Below are 17255 nucleotides of genomic sequence, written 5' to 3' on the forward strand. Positions count from 1 at the left end.
TCTGACAGCAATTCAACGTAAAAATGTTTTGCTGTAATTGCTCAGTGTAATTAGCTCAGTGAGGCACACTTTACACCACCTGTGGCTACATAGCAATCTGCCAAACCACTTGGGATCTTTTAAGCTTTGGCTTTTCAGTTTTCTTCTGTAGGCCTTTTGCATAGTCAAAAACACAGGCGTGCACTACACTCCAGAAATGATAATTAGACTTTTTCTCTTGGTTTATATGAAGAGGAGGAGGGACGTTTCAGCATTTTTGTGGCTTTGCATAGAAAAGTGCTTCCGTTATACATGCAGGTCTTATTAAAATGAATTGTTGATGTAATGCGTGCATTAGCTGTGACATAGCAGATATCCATTACTACTTACTACTTACTACTTCTCCTGCAGCAAGGTGGACATTGTTATCTGGGAGTGATTTAGGCGTCTTTCTGTGTGATGAACATACACCCATGTTTTTGTCAGATAGACAAATAAACATCCATCCACTTTTTCAGATGGCAGTTTGACAGAGCTTGTCGTACACCTTGGGGCAATTTAATCCGATTAGTACGGTCCCACCAAAGTCAGCCACAGGTTCTCTTAGTTCTGGTCTCAAGCCCAGATAAACGGGAACACTTGTGTCACAAAGTGAACCCGGCATAAAAATTTTTGCCAAATTAAACATGTGACTCATTTGTAAGATTTCCATACCGGATCAGCTGAGGGCCCAGTTAAATTCTTGTCTGGTCCTGTTGGCCAGCAGGGTGCTGGTGGAAACTGCCCGGCAAAGACAAAGAAAGAGGAGAGGAGGAAGGAATGTTCGGGGCAGCGAGAGAGATGTCTGCTAGAAGAAGAAGAATAAAATGTTTTCAAATGGGGGTTTTTTGGTCATTTTTTTTTAAAGGTTAAAGAACATGAAAGTGTATATCAGAGGGGTAAATAAATACTTAAAACACAATGTAAATAGGGTAACAAAAAAATGTCCGGAAACTGGGCCAAAAGCTGGGCTGAGCTTCTCTCGGCTCTGTGCACAGTCAGTCATAGATATTATGGCAACACATTAGAAGCAGCTGTATTTTTCCATGGCTTAAGTCTCCTTTCAAAAAACACTGTAGAGTCCTTACTTGTGTAAAAATGAAACTAAAAGTCAAAACCTGAGGAGAGTCACTGAATACAGACATGAGAACTTGCATGTTCCTGAGTGTAGACACCCTGCAGGTCAAGCAGTCACACAGTCTTTCTTACCGTCTTTTTCCCCTTTATCGCTCCTTTGCTTCGCACCCTGTTTCTAGTCATACTGTGGCTTGGTTTCGGGCAGCTTGTCTTCAATGAGTCAGAAGAAAACAGAGCGACAAAAACAGAAATCTCATCTTGAGAAAGCCACCTGCGACGCCTCATTACAACATCTTTTGGGAAGTTGGTCGACAGGTGGTTTGTAATCATTCGTAGCTGCAAACATTAATCGGGGGACTTGGCCCTGAATCAGTACAACGCCGAATTTCTCCCTCACTTTGCCGTTCCGTTTATTTTCGGAAAATAAACCGCGTGCTTCTCCCCACAATCTTTTACCGTCACCTTAAGGGAAGGCTAAAATGAAAGCGAGCCTATTTTGCGAGTGCACCAGAGAAAGTCGAAGAAGTACGCGACGTCTCATTTGTACTTTATAATTGCTGAGCGGCGCCAACAGAGCTGTAACTCGATGAAGGAATGAGAAGTATTGAAGAACCGGCTGGGAGAGATGGGAGGGCGTGCAGGACTTTTGATGAGCTTAGCGAGCAGACCTCTGGATATTGGTTCTGATGAGAACTGGAGGGGATCTGACACACTAAGTAGCTCCTTACAGCAGCAGGGGAAATGAGGAGTTTTAAAATTCAACAGAAGGAAGATAATGTGCTCACGAAGGTCGTGACAAAATCGAATCGGTTTATGGGAAATAGGGGAACGCCCTCAGTCCGCTGACTGAATTTGAGCGGAAAATGAGAAAGAGGGTGCACATTAAAGACAGTCTTCCTTGTGTGAACTTTCACATATTTTCACTTTACTTTTGATTTCGGGACTTCAAGCAGCCCTATTGAATAATGTAGCATGTAGATTTGTTCTTCTCCTTTTCCTCCCCTCACATCTGCTTGGAGTGCAACCACTTGTCTCTCACTCTCTCCACATTCCTTTTCCATGTGACTAAAAGAATGAAGTAACATGACAGAAATGACTTGCTCAGCGCCGACCGTCATAGAAAGTTTAGAAGCAGAATAGTGACAGACAGGCGAGCTCTGGTTTCCACATGCACACACAATGTGGTGCAGCTGTCTTTTGGAAATGTGCTAGTTGTAAACCAGATGATACTAGACAAGCTTAGAGCAGGAAAAATGGGGGATTTTATCATCAGAGTAGAAAAAACTAAATAAAAAAGCATTTCTCTGTGTGTGTTCGCTATTGCTACATTCGTCATGAGCTCATTACTGCACATCAGTACATCATAACGCCCATCTCAAAATTACAGAAAGTGCCACATCATTACAGAGCTTGCCTTTAAGGATACAGTATTTGAGAGTAGTAATAATAATAATTATGATCAAAGTCATTCAAAAACAAGAATTATCACAGTTGCTATAATTGTGCAGCTGTAACCAGAACCTTACAACCGACTTGCCAATTTAAGAACCAGAAGCATTTTTTATTTATTTATTTATTTTTCCATAAAGGAAATTCCATCAGCCTCAGCTGGTTTCCTCACGCCTGTCCTCCACGCACATGCACGCCCACACACACTGCAGTGTTCGTTTGTAGGCACAGACACATGTGTGCGCACCCACGCACTGACAAGATGGAGCACTGGCTGCATTGAAGAGCAAGGACAGGATGTGCATGACAGATGATGTAGGATTAGAGATGCTGTAAATGTGGAAGCAATCGAAGGGCGCTGCTTTTTCTGTATCCTTGTCACCGTATTGTGGTTTCTGTGTCATTGTTGTTGATGGAAAATGCATTTCGGTTGCTAATGAGGCAAATCAAAATATGCTGAATTAAAGCAAGCGTATCCGAGGCACAAAAGGGTTGCTGGGTATGAGCTACATAATATGGAAAGATGTGTAGATCTTTATGCTATAATGACTTTAAAAACAAACATTTATGGCTGTGTACTTTGAGCCGTGTAAAGAATAAACAGTACAAACGGGCAAGAGTTTTTGTCATCCGTTCCACATGATGATTTGAAGGGACTGCCCATCAGACTTCATCTTTTGTACAGGCTGGAAGGAGGAAGGAGCAGATTTACACTTACAGTTAACGTCAAAGGAGCCAGCGGGCTCCAGTAACAGGGATTAACATAGGAAATGACGCACATGTGATCAGAGTGACTCATGACCTCACTATTTCACAGATGAGTTGTCCAGATGTGTCTCCACCCGCGAACACTGTCACTCTCTTTAGCCACATTGCCTTTTTTATTTTTATTTTATTTTTTTTGTACTCACAAATTTCTGAAATAAACAAATTTAAAATCAGGCAAACTTTTAATGGGATGACAGAACAAGTCTATAGCCATGATGCAGCACGTTTAAAGTGTGCTATAATAATTAGCATTCCTATACACAAAGCACAAACTAAAGCATATAACAAATATGCATATTGATAATCATACTACTTCAAAAGTACTACAAAGTAATGCTGCTACTGCTTCACCCTGCTTCACCCACAAACATCTGCCTCCTGCTCAGCTTGAGGAAAAATCATGGGATTTTGCAGTGTAGGATCCATCTTTCTGGCACATTAATGTCCGCACTAAATTTCATGGCGTTAATCCCTGTTACTGGAGCCTTCCAAATAAGATTTACATTTTTAGAACCTTTGTTCCTGTTTGATGTACGATGATGGAGGTCAGAGGATTGTTTAAAAAGGAAAGTTGCAAAAATACCTCCTTAACATTTGATGATTTTTTTTTCCCCCGTTTATCTCAGCACTTTCTTATTTAATAAACTGTATGTTGTTCTGCACCATTTATTCTACACCGTGGCTCTGCAGAAAACAACTATCCTTTTAATATACAGGCCGAAAAAACACTCAGAAAGCTGAGTAAACTTTACTGTGAGCAAAATGTTAATAAAAGGAGCTGCCAAAAAAGATGACAAACAAAAAAACCCTAAAAGCTAACTAAACTAACAAAGCTGAATTAAGGCTTAAATAGAAATCACAGAGAAGCTGAGAGCATGAGCTATAGAACACTTTTCCTTGACCTCAATGGGAAATGTCACAAGGTGAAGGAAAGGTGTGTAGGAGACGTGATAAGGCTAAGTCTACTCAGCCTAGGTTCCTTAACAGCACGATGTCAGATATCTGCTGTGTCGAAACTACAACATCCAGTAGATGGACTACAACATGCACGCCTTACCTGACCCTTTTGTTTTGCTTCTGTCCGGTAAAGGATCTACTACGAGCCATCTGAATGTTTCAATATGTAACTACCAAGAAGCAGCGGCGTGGCATTCAGAGATCAGCTGCGCGTTTATCAGCCTGTTCAAAATTCAAACCATATCAATAGGTTACGGCACGAAATGGAAAATGCATTTATAATTAACATGCAGGTGATCTGCGCAACTTTGTCAATTATCTATGAATGGTGGGATGGCATTATCCTCTTTCATGAAGGATGGTCCAGTGTATCCTCTGCTAAAGGATGTAATAAAGGAAGCACAGACAGAAGCACCTTTCCTTAGTATTTATTTACAGTTCCTCTTATTATGACTGCGACACAGATACTTCCACGTCTACTCTCTCAGTTAGAAACCTTTCTAAAGGAAACTGACTTGACAAAACTTGTGGTACACACAAGCTCTGTCAAGGAGACATGGTAACATGAAAAACAAATACCAAACATATTTCCCTTTTTTAGGGAACACAGAAAGACGTGACAGAGGGAAGGACAGACGGAAACAACAAGGACACTAAGCAAGCAAATATGAAACTGAAGCGAAATACAAATCAAGTATCCAGAGCTAACGCTAGAGCAGCAGGACAGTCTAAACTGGTACCCAAGAGCTCAAATGAAATCAAACAGAGATAAGTTTACATTTACTAAAAATCAGCCTTTGATGCTTCATGCTATGCACAGGAGGGCTGATCCCGGAGCTGCCAGTAAGCCCCCCTCATCTCAGCTTGTACTCTAAGAGCCAAAGTACCTGCTACCCTTGCACAACCAGCTACAGTATGCTGCTTAGGACAGACACTGGCCTGAAATCTCCTTAAAGGGTCATGTGCTGTTAAAAGGCAAGCCAGTCAGCACATTTTTAAGTCTTTCCATTCAACACTTGGTCAGCTTTAAGTTTCCCTCGCTCCCTTTCTGCTCCTTTACCCGCCTCACTCATTTTAGTTTGCACATTTTTTCTTATTTAACACGGGGACTGGGTTGTGCAGTATGAGGGACTGGTGTTAAAGCTTCAAACATTTCAAATTGACAGCCATGAAGTCTCAAAGCCATATCCGCCGCTTTAAACGCGATGATACTGATAGAAGCACGCTAATGCGTCCTTCTGTTAGCGGCGTAGTACAATGCTGGGCCCCGTGACCGCCCTACTACGTGCGCAGTTGCTTGTGTAAAACGTTGTTGAGCTCCTAGAAATAAATTTTAACTCCATTAGCTAGTCATGCACTTGTTTTTCTTAGACCAATGGGGAGCAGCCTACGAACAAGAAAACACGAAGAAAATGAGTTGTTTAGAGAAAGGAAGGCTAAATGAATAAGGCAGCTGTTTTTTCAATTATACGGTGCTGTTTTTTATAGCATAGTTTCAGACAGACAGAGCTGCAGTTAATGAATCCAGACTGTTTTCCCACCTCTGGGGAACAGACAAAGGGGAGGAATGGGGGATGATGCATGGAGGAGGAGAGAGAGGAGAATGGGAGGAGATAGAAAAGTCTGTGGCTTTGCTGAGGCCATTTCTGCTCAGCAGAGGTGTAGGAAAACCTTTTTTTTTCATGGTTTTCAGTAATCTTGCACAATCTCCTCTTTTCTCCCTCAGTTGTTTACCCAGGGTTTAATCTGGGAATCGGTGTTGTGAGGCAGCTGGAAGCATTTAAACAGAGAACTCTGTGTTAAAAATTAAGAGCACCTTTGGGACTTACGGCCGCTGATTCCATAAACCTCAGAAATGCTGCTGCACAATTGCCAAGTTTCCCTAGTGGAAATCAGATCTCTCCCTCGCCATCTTTCTTCTCTTCTCACTTTTTTTTGTCTTTCTCTTTCTCTGTACTGCTGCATTTTTCTTTTATCCCTTTTCCACTTTTGTTCAGGCTCAAAATATTTGAAGGTGGCCCGTTTGCCTTCCTTTTGTTTTTTTAAGCTCTTCACAAAAAATGTGAGTTATGTTTTTTTTAAACAAGAGTTTAAACAGATTTATTGGTTCATTGCTGGTGAATTTTCACTATGGGCACTTTTACTGCATTCTTATACTAAGGAATCTGCTCCATCATTTCCCGAACCCAAACGTTTCTTTCCTGGTTGAAGAAAATTGATCCTCAGGTTTCCCCTAAAGTCAGCACGGGGACCTGATCACTCTGGTAAACATACTGCCATGTTACACCACCACCCAAACCTCCGAGCGCTGCGTGGCCAAGGACCCCTACAGTATGACTTTAGCCCTACATACGAAGTGTTTGCGTAGAGTGTGTTAGGATAGTTCTGTGGAGAGCTGAGCCAAAGCAGCTGTGAAAATACAGGCTTTGTGATATGTGAAGCCTGCCTCACCAGGATTTCTCTTACTTTCTCCCTAGTATATGCATAGTTTGTATCTGCCATGCCAAAATGAATATTTACAGGTACGTTTGCTGGTGCTGGAAGAAGTATTCAGCTGTTTTGCATAAGTAAAGGTAAAAAAGTAGCAAAGGGTTATGTTCACAGCTTGTTTCTGTGGCATCTCAAGAGACTAAGAGCAAAGAAAAATCATTTTATGTTGGTCGGTTGCATGAAGATGGCTGATTTCATAGTCAGTCATCTGTCATATGTTCCCCCTGCACAGACTGCATAATATTTGGCCTCCATGGAGCCTGACTTTCAGATTTTTGAAAGTGATGAGCAATAGGTCTCCAGGCTTTCAAGATGTCTTTGACAGAGAATCACAAACTAGTATTTCTGCACCAACAAGTAGATTCCCAAATTTGTAGAAGACTTGGCACATTTCGACATGCAGTCCAGTATGTCCTAAAAAAGGATCTGAGGAAAGTGGACAAGTAGAGGACAAAAAAAGAAAAGTGTAGGGGCTTAAGAAAAACTATCTACATAATATGAGGAGTAACTTAGTCATTAGGAAACAGACACCTGACACAGGACCTGAGAGATTGCAATTTCTTTAAGTATTTTTTAGGAATAGTTCTCCAGGTTTCTTAAAGGACATTCAAAGCTCTTCTTTGGATGCCGGCTGCCTTTTCTGTTCTGTTCTCTATCAAGATGATCCCACATTGCTTTGATATTGAGGTCTGAGCCCTGGGGAGGCCTATGACCCGTGGCTGATAGTGATCTATTGTGTTTGGAATCATTTCTTGCTAATCGGATGTTTTCCTTTTTCCACATTGACAATTCCATTGATTTTGACAAGATTCCTAACACCACAGGTTGAAATCCAGACCTATACCATGACAGAGCCTGCAAAATGTTTTACAGATGGCTTTAGACACTCAGTGTTGCACCTCTCTGCTGAACCCATCTTTAAATATAGATTCATCACTCCATAAGAACTGTTGCCGTTGATTTTTCAGCCCAGTTTTTTGTGCAATTTGGACAACTTTTCAGCCTTTTTGCTCATTTTCCTTTCCTTAGGAATGGCCTTTTCACAGCCATCCTTCCACTGAGAGCATTTCTAATTAAGCTTTGGCAAACAGTAGATGGATCAACTAGATTTTATTTTGGCTGCTTGTTTGTGTCATTGTTACAATTTTTTCTTTTTTGCTGTCTTTAATATATTTTTATGTCTGTGAAGACTTTTGAACCTTTTGCGTTATACAGATAAAATTCACTTGACTAACGCCAACAAACTCAGTTACTAAACTGCTTCCGCAAACACAGATAACTGCTAATTAGTGCTGCGTAACATCCAAATAAAATACTGTAATTTCCCTCAACAAAAATGAAGCACAGACTTTGCAGATTGGCTGTTAGTACAATTACCCACACAGCAAGCCTTATCATTTGTCAGGTAATTGCATAAAGACACCAGCACAAACAGAGAAGTCCAGTTCAGTGACTTGAGTAAGCAGCCTAGCAGTCATTTAGGGGCAAGTTCAGCCTGTGTCGACGCCCACCTGTCATAAAGCATCCCCACGTCTAATAATGCTTAACTTTAAGGCTTAATTTAATCCAAACAGGTATGTAACCAATAAAACCCCTATGTAATAAAGGTGAAAATCAGACAAAGCAAAGAAATGTAATGTGAGAATATTTTAGAACTGTGTAATGCCATCTGGCACTGGTGATGTCATTTCCTGCAAGATGTTTGCAGTAATGACCAGGGAGTTCCGATGCAGGACTGAGGTTCTGGCTACAGCTTCCTCCGAATGTCCAAATGTCAACACACACACGCACACATACCTGCCTTACTTTGAGTATGACTTAAGAGCTTGCTGTAAACTTGGCATGAATGGTAAATGGTAAATGGCCTGTATTTATATAGCGCTTTACTAGTCCCTAAGGACCCCAAAGCGCTTTACACATCCAGTCATCCACCCATTCACACACTGGTGATGGCAAGCTACATTGTAGCCACAGCCACCCTGGGGCACACTGACAGAGGCGAGGCTGCCGGACACTGGCGCCACCGGGCCCTCTGACCACCACCAGTAGGCAACGGGTGAAGTGTCTTGCCCAAGGACACAACGACCAAGACTGTCCAAGCCGGGGCTCGAACCAGCAACCTTCCGATTACAAGGCGAACTCCCAACTCTTGAGCCACGATCGCCCCAAATATAAACACCAGAAAAATTAAACACACATGGTGATGAGAAGCACTTTACTGTGAGGAAAAAGTATTTGTTAAGCCACATCTTTTAAAACAGTATTGGAAATCGACTTTATTCATTTACCAGCAGTTCAAAAGGAAAGAGACTAATCATGTTTTACAACTTTATATGATGTATACTTTGTTAAAAGTATAGAATTAACAGTAAAAAAGTTACAGCACTCATATGAAAAGGAGTATAGTCTGCAATATATAAAATATATTATTGGATTATTCCTTACTTAATTATTTCTGGTCTGAGCTTTGAGCTTTTTTCCAACCTGCCAGATAAATGAAGGTATTTGAAAAATATATCCATTTCAGCATTAAGAGTACGTATAAAAATGCAAAATATAAAGAACTTATGCGTAATTCTCTTGCCCTTGTGCTTCACCAATGCACTGTACTTAAATTGGTAACAGTGAGAGTAACAGGTAGTGATAATTCCAGGCCTTTAATATCCTCCCATCTCCATTCATCTTCAACAAAAGCTTTCTGTCTTTGATTGTTGGCTCTGACTCATTGCGGCCGTGCTGCTGTTTGATGAAGAAGGGGGTCTGTTAATGTAACGTTTCTTTTTACTCTATTTTCTCCTTCCTCAGACCCCTCCCCTCTTCACCGCATTCGGCACAGTTTTGATAGGGGAAGGGACGTTACAGTCTTTATGTCGGTCTGAATTTGAGCTTCGGTAGGCTTTAAATGTTCCATAAACTTTGCGTGTGGTGCTGTGCTGTGCGCTGTACGTGTTTGATTTTTGTCCCGTGTGTGGGGAGTGGAGCCTGGGGAAAATAAACCCAGTGAAAAACCACACAGAGCCGTCAGCTCTGAGGTACCACTATGGCAACATCACATAACCCGAAGCAACAAACAGGCTCTCTCATATTTTGCTGAAGTGATTTTAAGTGACAGACACAGTACTTAGACTCTGGCTAATTGGCGTTAGCTGTCGTCTTGTTTGTCAGTCAGGGAAAGCGATCCGAATGTGAACCTGACGTCCTGGACTGTGTGCGAATGTGTGCATGAGAGAGAGTGTCTGCAGCACACTGCTGCAGACGAGCCAAACCTCTTACCCATCTCCTAGAAATAAAAACAACATCATCGCACGCCACAAGTTCCATACTAGTCACTGAATCATTACAAGTACAGTTTTTGCTTCACCTTGCTCCCTCTGTGTCCCATCTTCTCCCCCACCCCACTTCCAACTTTTCTATCCAGATGTGGAGCAGATGGCCATTGACTGGCTGACCGGAAACTTCTACTTTGTGGACGACGTGGATGACAGGATCTTCGTGTGTGACAAGAATGGGCAGACATGTGTTACCCTCCTGGATCAGGAGCTGTACAACCCCAAAGGCATCGCTCTGGACCCCACCATGGGGTGAGTGTGGTCACTTTCTTAAAGTACGGAGGGAAGGACATCACACAAACTTTGTCCAGCGTTGTGTCATCCATCGCTGTTATTCAACTTTAAAATATGTGGAAATAGAGGGAAAAAAACAGGATAAATTGGATGTTTGGAAGCTGGAGTAATTGAGCGCAGATGTTGGCGGTATGCTGACTGTATAAGGTTTTGAGAGGAAAAGCACGTTTTTGTTTTCGGCTCTTTTGTTTATGACCAAACTTTCCAGCTGAATTCCTGATAGTGCGTCTGTCTCTGCGGCGCGTGGTCGTGATTCTGAGAGATCGTTCTTCGGAGAAAACTGCGCGAATGCAAGAATGTGCGTTCGCGTGCACGTATTTGCTTGTAGTTTTCCTCCCACACGGCTTTCTCTGCTGTAATTGGTTCGTTCAGGAACAGGTAGAGCTGCTGGAGCTGGCTTTTCTTTTGGTAATCGGCAGTGTCATTAGAGGGAGAAAACAGCAATAACAAACACTGGCACAGCAAAAAAAGTCTTAGTTGTGCTTTTAATCTGCAGGCTGATTTACTTTGAGTGACATACAAGTAAAAGACAAAATTTTATAAATAAATAAATAACATCGTTCTATTTTTCCTGCCTTCATCTACTCATTAGCAGTTGCTCCGTTTCTCTGTTATGAAAGGATTTTGAGAGGTCTACTTTAGAGAAGGACTCACAGCTCGCTTGTGTAACACATGTTTTTCACAGTAGACGCTGTTTGTTAACACGTTTACAGAGACTGTGAGCAGGATTTGATGATTTGATGTCATAAACAAGTTATTTTATTTTATTTTTTTATATTTCTGCTCTGGCAACAATGAAAACTTATGGTCTAACAAACTGGTTTTGGAAGGAAAAAATGTTATCAGATCTCAAATATCCATCAAAAAGCCCAAAATAAAGTTTTCAGTATTTTTTCCAACCAGAAGTTAAAGTCTGTCAATCAGCAGCATCTCTGGGAGCGGGCTATAAGGTGCTCCCGACACCTCCTGAAATATGTTTGGTCTCCCTGGCACCCCCCACCCTACTCCCACCCAAAAAGCCACTGGACTAGAGTGCTGTTAATCTTACAGTACCCAACAGTAATAGGTGAGAGCACAGATAGGACCAGTAGGAATGTAACCGAGTACATTTACTCAACTACTTTCTCAGGCTTTATGTACTTGTAGTTCATTTACAGGTGACGTCTTGCTTGTAAATGAGACATCTAGTCTGTGTGGGATTACCTGTATAAATAAAGGTTATAATAGGCTATAATTTTTAGTTACTGAAAAAGTCAGAATACTTTTTCTATTTTAAAAAGTATCTATTACAAGATTATGTTTGCATATTAAATCGGCAATATGACACAGGGCTGCATATAGCCTTGAAAACTGTGCTTTGCAGACCAATTTGCATCTTTGGTGCCCCCTGTGCCCCCCTTGTACTCCATTTAGAAAAATCATGAAAACACCCCTGCTATCAGTCCGTTTCTTCTCACTTCTTTCTATAGGAAGGTGTTCTTCACAGACTACGGACAGATCCCCAAGGTGGAGCGCTGTGACATGGATGGCCAGAACCGCACCAAGTTGGTGGACAGTAAGATCGTCTTCCCCCACGGCATCACGCTGGACCTTGTCAGCAGGCTGGTGTACTGGGCTGATGCCTATCTAGACTATATTGAGGTGGTGGACTATGAAGGCAAGAACCGGCACACCATCATTCAGGGACTGCTGGTAAGAAAATAATCTCATTATTATCTCTCTTTAGCTGTAAGAAATTCCCCATAACGCCGTCTAACATGCTCTGGAGCTCTATACACGATACGTTACCCCAGTGTGCGCCTTTAATGCGTTTTTAGCCAGTGAGTGATTAGCAGGGAGAAGATGGTGGACATTTGGCTTTTCATTAAATAAGCTGATTAATCGTGTCCAATATTGAGGCTGTTGATGTTGCTGCGCTGTTGAAGCACATTGGCTCTTAAACCTGTTACCATGGCTTTTACTGTGATCTGTGGGGGAAGTAACAGCTTTCATTTACTCACTGAACCTAAGGGCACAGACATGCACACACACACACACACACACACACACACACACACACACACTTAAACTGCCACCTCTTGTAATATATGTGTGTGTGCGCACCTGTGATAGACCATTAGTACATGCACATCCTTCACTTACAGGATAAAAAGAACCGTGGTTATGGATGGTGCTGAGTCAGGGCTGTTTTACCAAGTCGGTGTATGTGTTTGCTGAGACTTAGCACACACTCTCTTAAAGGTGCAAGCTGCGTAAAAAGTAACGTTCAGATCACACACTCTGGCCAACACAATCCGTCAGTCTGGTTTGTGTTGTCTACATGTGGAAGCTAAGGTGACCTAATGCACTATTGTTAATTGTTGCCTGAATCCAGATTATGATAGGAAGCAGTATGTAAATGTAATCTTTAAGGTAGTCTGTGTTTATCAGCGATATCCACAATGACAGGCCTCAGTTCCATGTCAGATTTCGTGTTGTTCCGGTGTTTTTGTATTTCCTGCTGACTTTGTCAGCTAAAGGCAAGTGCTGTGTGAGCAATCATCATGTTTGAGAGCTCTGGACTATTTTCGGTCTCGGTCACACTTTGCACCATGCTGACCATGGGAAATTCTACTTTTTGGACAAGTGGCTTTTTTAAATTGTATATTGGGGCACCTCAAACAGCTTGACCACTGTTCTACACATGTGCGCATGGTTTATTAAACTAAAGGTGACATAGCAACACAGCATTTGTTTAATGGTAAAAGAGTTTTTTAAAAATCTAACCATCGGAAATGTCACCAAGAAGATCACAAAGAGGAGAGAACTGTTTTGTTTTGGTGGTAAGTTGCCATGGAATGAGGAAAATAATAGCTACCAAATTGTCCCCATACAGAGAAAATAAAAGACTCGCTCAAGGAAAATGTCACAAAGCAAGGAGTGACAGATCCATTGTTGTATATTGGCGATGCAGGGGAGTGCACTACTAAAAAAACAGCTCTTGGATTGCATTTATTTGTTCAAATTTATGAAAGTTAAACCCCTTTTTATGAGGTTACACACAAAGGCAATACTAAAGTGTTTCTGCGTAGACGTCACGAGGGCTTAGATGATTTTTTACAGTCTCTGCAGACTAATAAAGCGCTTGTAGGTCTATTTTTTTGTAAAGACTGTTAGTCAGAGAGACTTTGTTTATGGAAAACTTATTTTGTATGAGTATTTGTACATGTAAGTTTAACAACAAGAGACGAAACACATGAAATACTGAAAAAAATAAAGCGTTTTTTGTGCTTTCCTCTCCCTCTGATTTGTGTTGTTTTTAGATTGAGCATCTGTATGGGCTGACTGTATTTGAAAACTATCTCTACGCCACCAACTCAGACAACGCTAACATGCAGCCCAAGACCAGTGTGATCAGGGTGAACCGCTTCAACAGCACAGACTACCAGGTGGTGACCAGGGTGGACAAGGGAGGAGCTCTGCACGTCTACCACCAGAGACGGCAGCCCCCAGGTAGACATGCCCGCACATATACATCATTCCTAGGTGGATATTTTATTATGAGACTCATTTTTTCCCTCTTTCTTGGTTTCTAGTGCGCAGCCACGCATGCGAGGAGGACCAGTTTGGGAAGGCTGGAGGTTGCTCCGACATCTGTCTGTTGGGGAATGGCCAAAAGACGCGGACTTGCCGCTGTCGCTCTGGATTTAGCTTGGGTAGCGATGGCAAATCTTGCAAAAGTGAGTGGGAATGAACGGTGACTGAGCTCCAGCGATTGTAAATCAACACATCCATCAAAAGTTATCTGCGTGTCAAACATTCACTGTAGCAGTATTCCCAGACGAGGGTGGGCTCCTGAATTTCCCAGTGGGTGTATGGGGGGCATAGCTCAAGTAATTTGAAATTTTACTAAGAAAGAAACAAGTTTGTTGAATTGTGTCGTGCATAAGATTGTTACATGTAGAAATGCCAATTTTTTTAAGAATTTGGACGGTCTTTTTAGACTTTCTACATGTGCCCTATGAGAAGGTATTATAAAGGCCTTTCTATGAGAAGAGCTGCTTTAAGTGTATTTTGGTCTCAACTGTTGCCTTGGCTCGGATCCATGTAGATTCAGTTTGAAGTCACCAGATTAACAGATGTCTCGAGCAGTTGCTGTCTGTCTGTGTTCATTCTCCTGTAGATTTAATCCTGCTATCTCACTGTTTGAGTTTAAGCACAACTCTCTCCCTCTACCTCAGTGACTCTATATCAAATGATCTGCGAACCAAGTTGTACAAGTCATTTATCGATGTATGAAACGATCTCTTCTGCTGTCCTGCATATGCAGTCTTTCTGTTCTCAAGTTATTTGCAGAGTTGAGTTTTCTGAAAGTAACGCCGGCACTGAGCTCCAGCATTTGTTTTATGTATTTTAACAGCATTGCTGGCTCTTTGCTGGCCGCTCCACAAAGCTGTCAGTGTGATTCAGCTTATTCTGAGAAGTGTTTTACTATCCACCAATAACAGCTTTATATTGATCTGCCTACTGAGAAAAGAACGTCCTTGAAAATGGCAATATTGATTGACCCAAAGGGCACCCATCCTCTTCTTTCGCTGTCTCATTAAAAATCACTTAATTTTCATTTTTGGGCTTTTGTTGAACTTGCATTTTTTTAACATTAATAATCCATATAAATTATTCAGAAATAACTGTGTCAGCATATGAGTTGGCCTCTAATTTTGATTCCTTTAAAAAAAATAAAGTAAAGAACAGTAAATGATGGTCTAAGTTGAAGTGTTTTACCTTTATTCCCTTGTTTTGCCACAGAACCAGAGCACGAGCTCTTCCTGGTCTATGGTAAAGGTCGCCCGGGGGTCATCAGAGGCATGGACATGAATGCTAAGGTGCCAGATGAGTACATGATCCCGATCGAGAATCTAATGAACCCGAGAGCGCTGGATTTTCACGCCGAGACCGAGTTCATTTACTTTGCTGACGCCACCAGCTACATGATTGGGCGCCAGAAGATTGATGGAACGGAGAGGGATACCATTCTGAAGGAAGGTACGGCAACAGCAGCTGATTGGAGAGACCAAAACGACATGCCAAGATTATGAGCTAGTTCGATGATTTTCCATAATAATCTCAAAAACGCATTTCTTAAAATAAAATTTGTAGCCATATTGTAAAAGACTGTTTTTGTTGATCTGGCTTAAAATTATTTGAGATAAAAAAGTGCTTTACAATATGACTCTTATATTCAGTCCAGTTTATAACAAGTAGCAACTACAGCCTCTTTCAGTACCTTACTTATAAAGCATGTGATATGCTTTATGCTGTGTAGAAAAACTTCACAGCCACTGTTTGTGTTTGTCTAAGCGATCCACACGGTGGAGGGTATAGCTGTGGACTGGATGGCTGACAACTTGTACTGGACAGATGACGGGCCCAAGAAAACTATCAGTGTGGCTCGACTGGAAAAGGCTTCACGCACCCGGAAAACACTGATTGAAGGGAAAATGACTCACCCTCGTGCCATTGTAGTGGATCCGCTTCATGGGTAATAAGGATAAAGAGATGAAGGGAGGAATAGAGTGCAGAGAGAACAGATATCAGTAAAGAGCAGTAGAGGAAATGATGGTAATAAGGTACAAGTGAAAGCAGATAAGAGATAATAATAATAATAATAGGTGATCGTTACATCTGGTTGTCTGTCTGATGACTCAAGTAAAAAAATACCCACCCTGCTGCTCCCCTGTCAGTAAAACCAAAGCAACATTTCTGTCTGCTCTCTTTGTTTGCTTTTATCTTTATCTGTTGCTTTTCCTTGTAAGCAGTATCTTTGTATCATCCAGCCGAAGCCCTTTGATCATTTTTCACCCAGTGCTGCTGACCATTTTCCCCTCGAATTGGCGAGTCCTTTCTGATTACACCTATCACACCTTATTTACTAAAACAGATGGAGCATTTTGTATATTAGTTTCATTAGCTCCATTTCATTTGCATGCAGCCATATTGCTCTTTCAAATAATTCTTTATAATGGTGTACATGGATGTGTCTTATTGATAAGACCTCCTGTGCTCTTTCCTGAGAAATACATGCTCATAAACCCACGCAAAGACACGCACACACATTGGATTGCTAGTGACAGGGTGATGTGTGTCCACACACTTCCCTGGGGAAAGGCACTCACTTCTACTAATGCCTGTAATCAATCAGGCTCAGCAAGGAGGAGGAGAAACTAGCAGAAACCACTAGAAAGAGGAAAAGGCAAGGGAACTATAGAATGCCACTGTTAATGTCAGTCATATTATGGCAAGAAGGGACGTTTCTAATGTCGTACAATAGTGTAGACATCAGTGGTTGACAGGACCTAGAGTACCTGATGACAAACACCGGCATGCCTGTGGGCATATCAGCTGAGACACACTGCTGAGCATTCCCCACTGGTTGGTTTGATGAGTATTGGGTGCTTTAGGGCAGCTAGATAAAATGTCACTGCTTTTGTTAATCCTAAGTGATTCTTTACGATGCACCAATAATATTTACCTTTTCCTGTCTTGCTATCACTTGTACCCATAACAGTTCCCTTGTTATTCCTCAGGTGGATGTATTGGACAGATTGGGAAGAGGATCCTAAGGAAAGCAAGCGTGGAAAGATCGAGCGGGCGTGGATGGATGGCTCAAACAGAAATGTGTTTCTGACCAGTAAAACAGTGCTGTGGCCCAACGGCCTGAGCCTGGACATCCCCCAGGGAATCCTCTACTGGGTGGATGCCTACTACGACCGCATAGAGATGGTCTACCTTAACAGTTCCGGACGCAAGGTCAGAATTAAAATGGTTTAAGAATTGAAGGTTAAAACTGTTTTACTGGAGTCTGGTAACTTCAGACAGGAGTTAAAAACGGGT

At 41.8% G+C, this 17255-nt stretch overlaps 1 protein-coding gene across 2 annotated transcripts in view; it reads left to right on the top strand.

Annotated features, from left to right (window-relative positions):
• Window positions 1-17255, top strand: part of lrp1aa (low density lipoprotein receptor-related protein 1Aa) — a 102003-nt gene that overhangs the window by 40151 nt on the left and 44597 nt on the right. For both annotated transcript variants that reach the window (XM_086292174.1, XM_086292175.1), the window contains exons 7-13: window positions 10178-10340; window positions 11852-12074; window positions 13685-13874; window positions 13958-14101; window positions 15171-15407; window positions 15723-15903; window positions 16949-17171. In XM_086292174.1, coding sequence (XP_086148300.1) covers window positions 10178-10340; window positions 11852-12074; window positions 13685-13874; window positions 13958-14101; window positions 15171-15407; window positions 15723-15903; window positions 16949-17171 — 1361 coding nt within the window. The remainder of the gene's footprint in view (window positions 1-10177; window positions 10341-11851; window positions 12075-13684; window positions 13875-13957; window positions 14102-15170; window positions 15408-15722; window positions 15904-16948; window positions 17172-17255) is intronic.

The sequence above is a fragment of the Aulonocara sp. 'chitande type north' Nkhata Bay genome, linkage group LG5 (assembly GCF_057382095.1).
Source record: "Aulonocara sp. 'chitande type north' Nkhata Bay isolate Kocher_YH1m ecotype deep benthic linkage group LG5, A_spYH_male_GT1.1, whole genome shotgun sequence".
NCBI classification, from domain to species: Eukaryota; Metazoa; Chordata; class Actinopteri; order Cichliformes; family Cichlidae; genus Aulonocara; species Aulonocara sp. 'chitande type north' Nkhata Bay.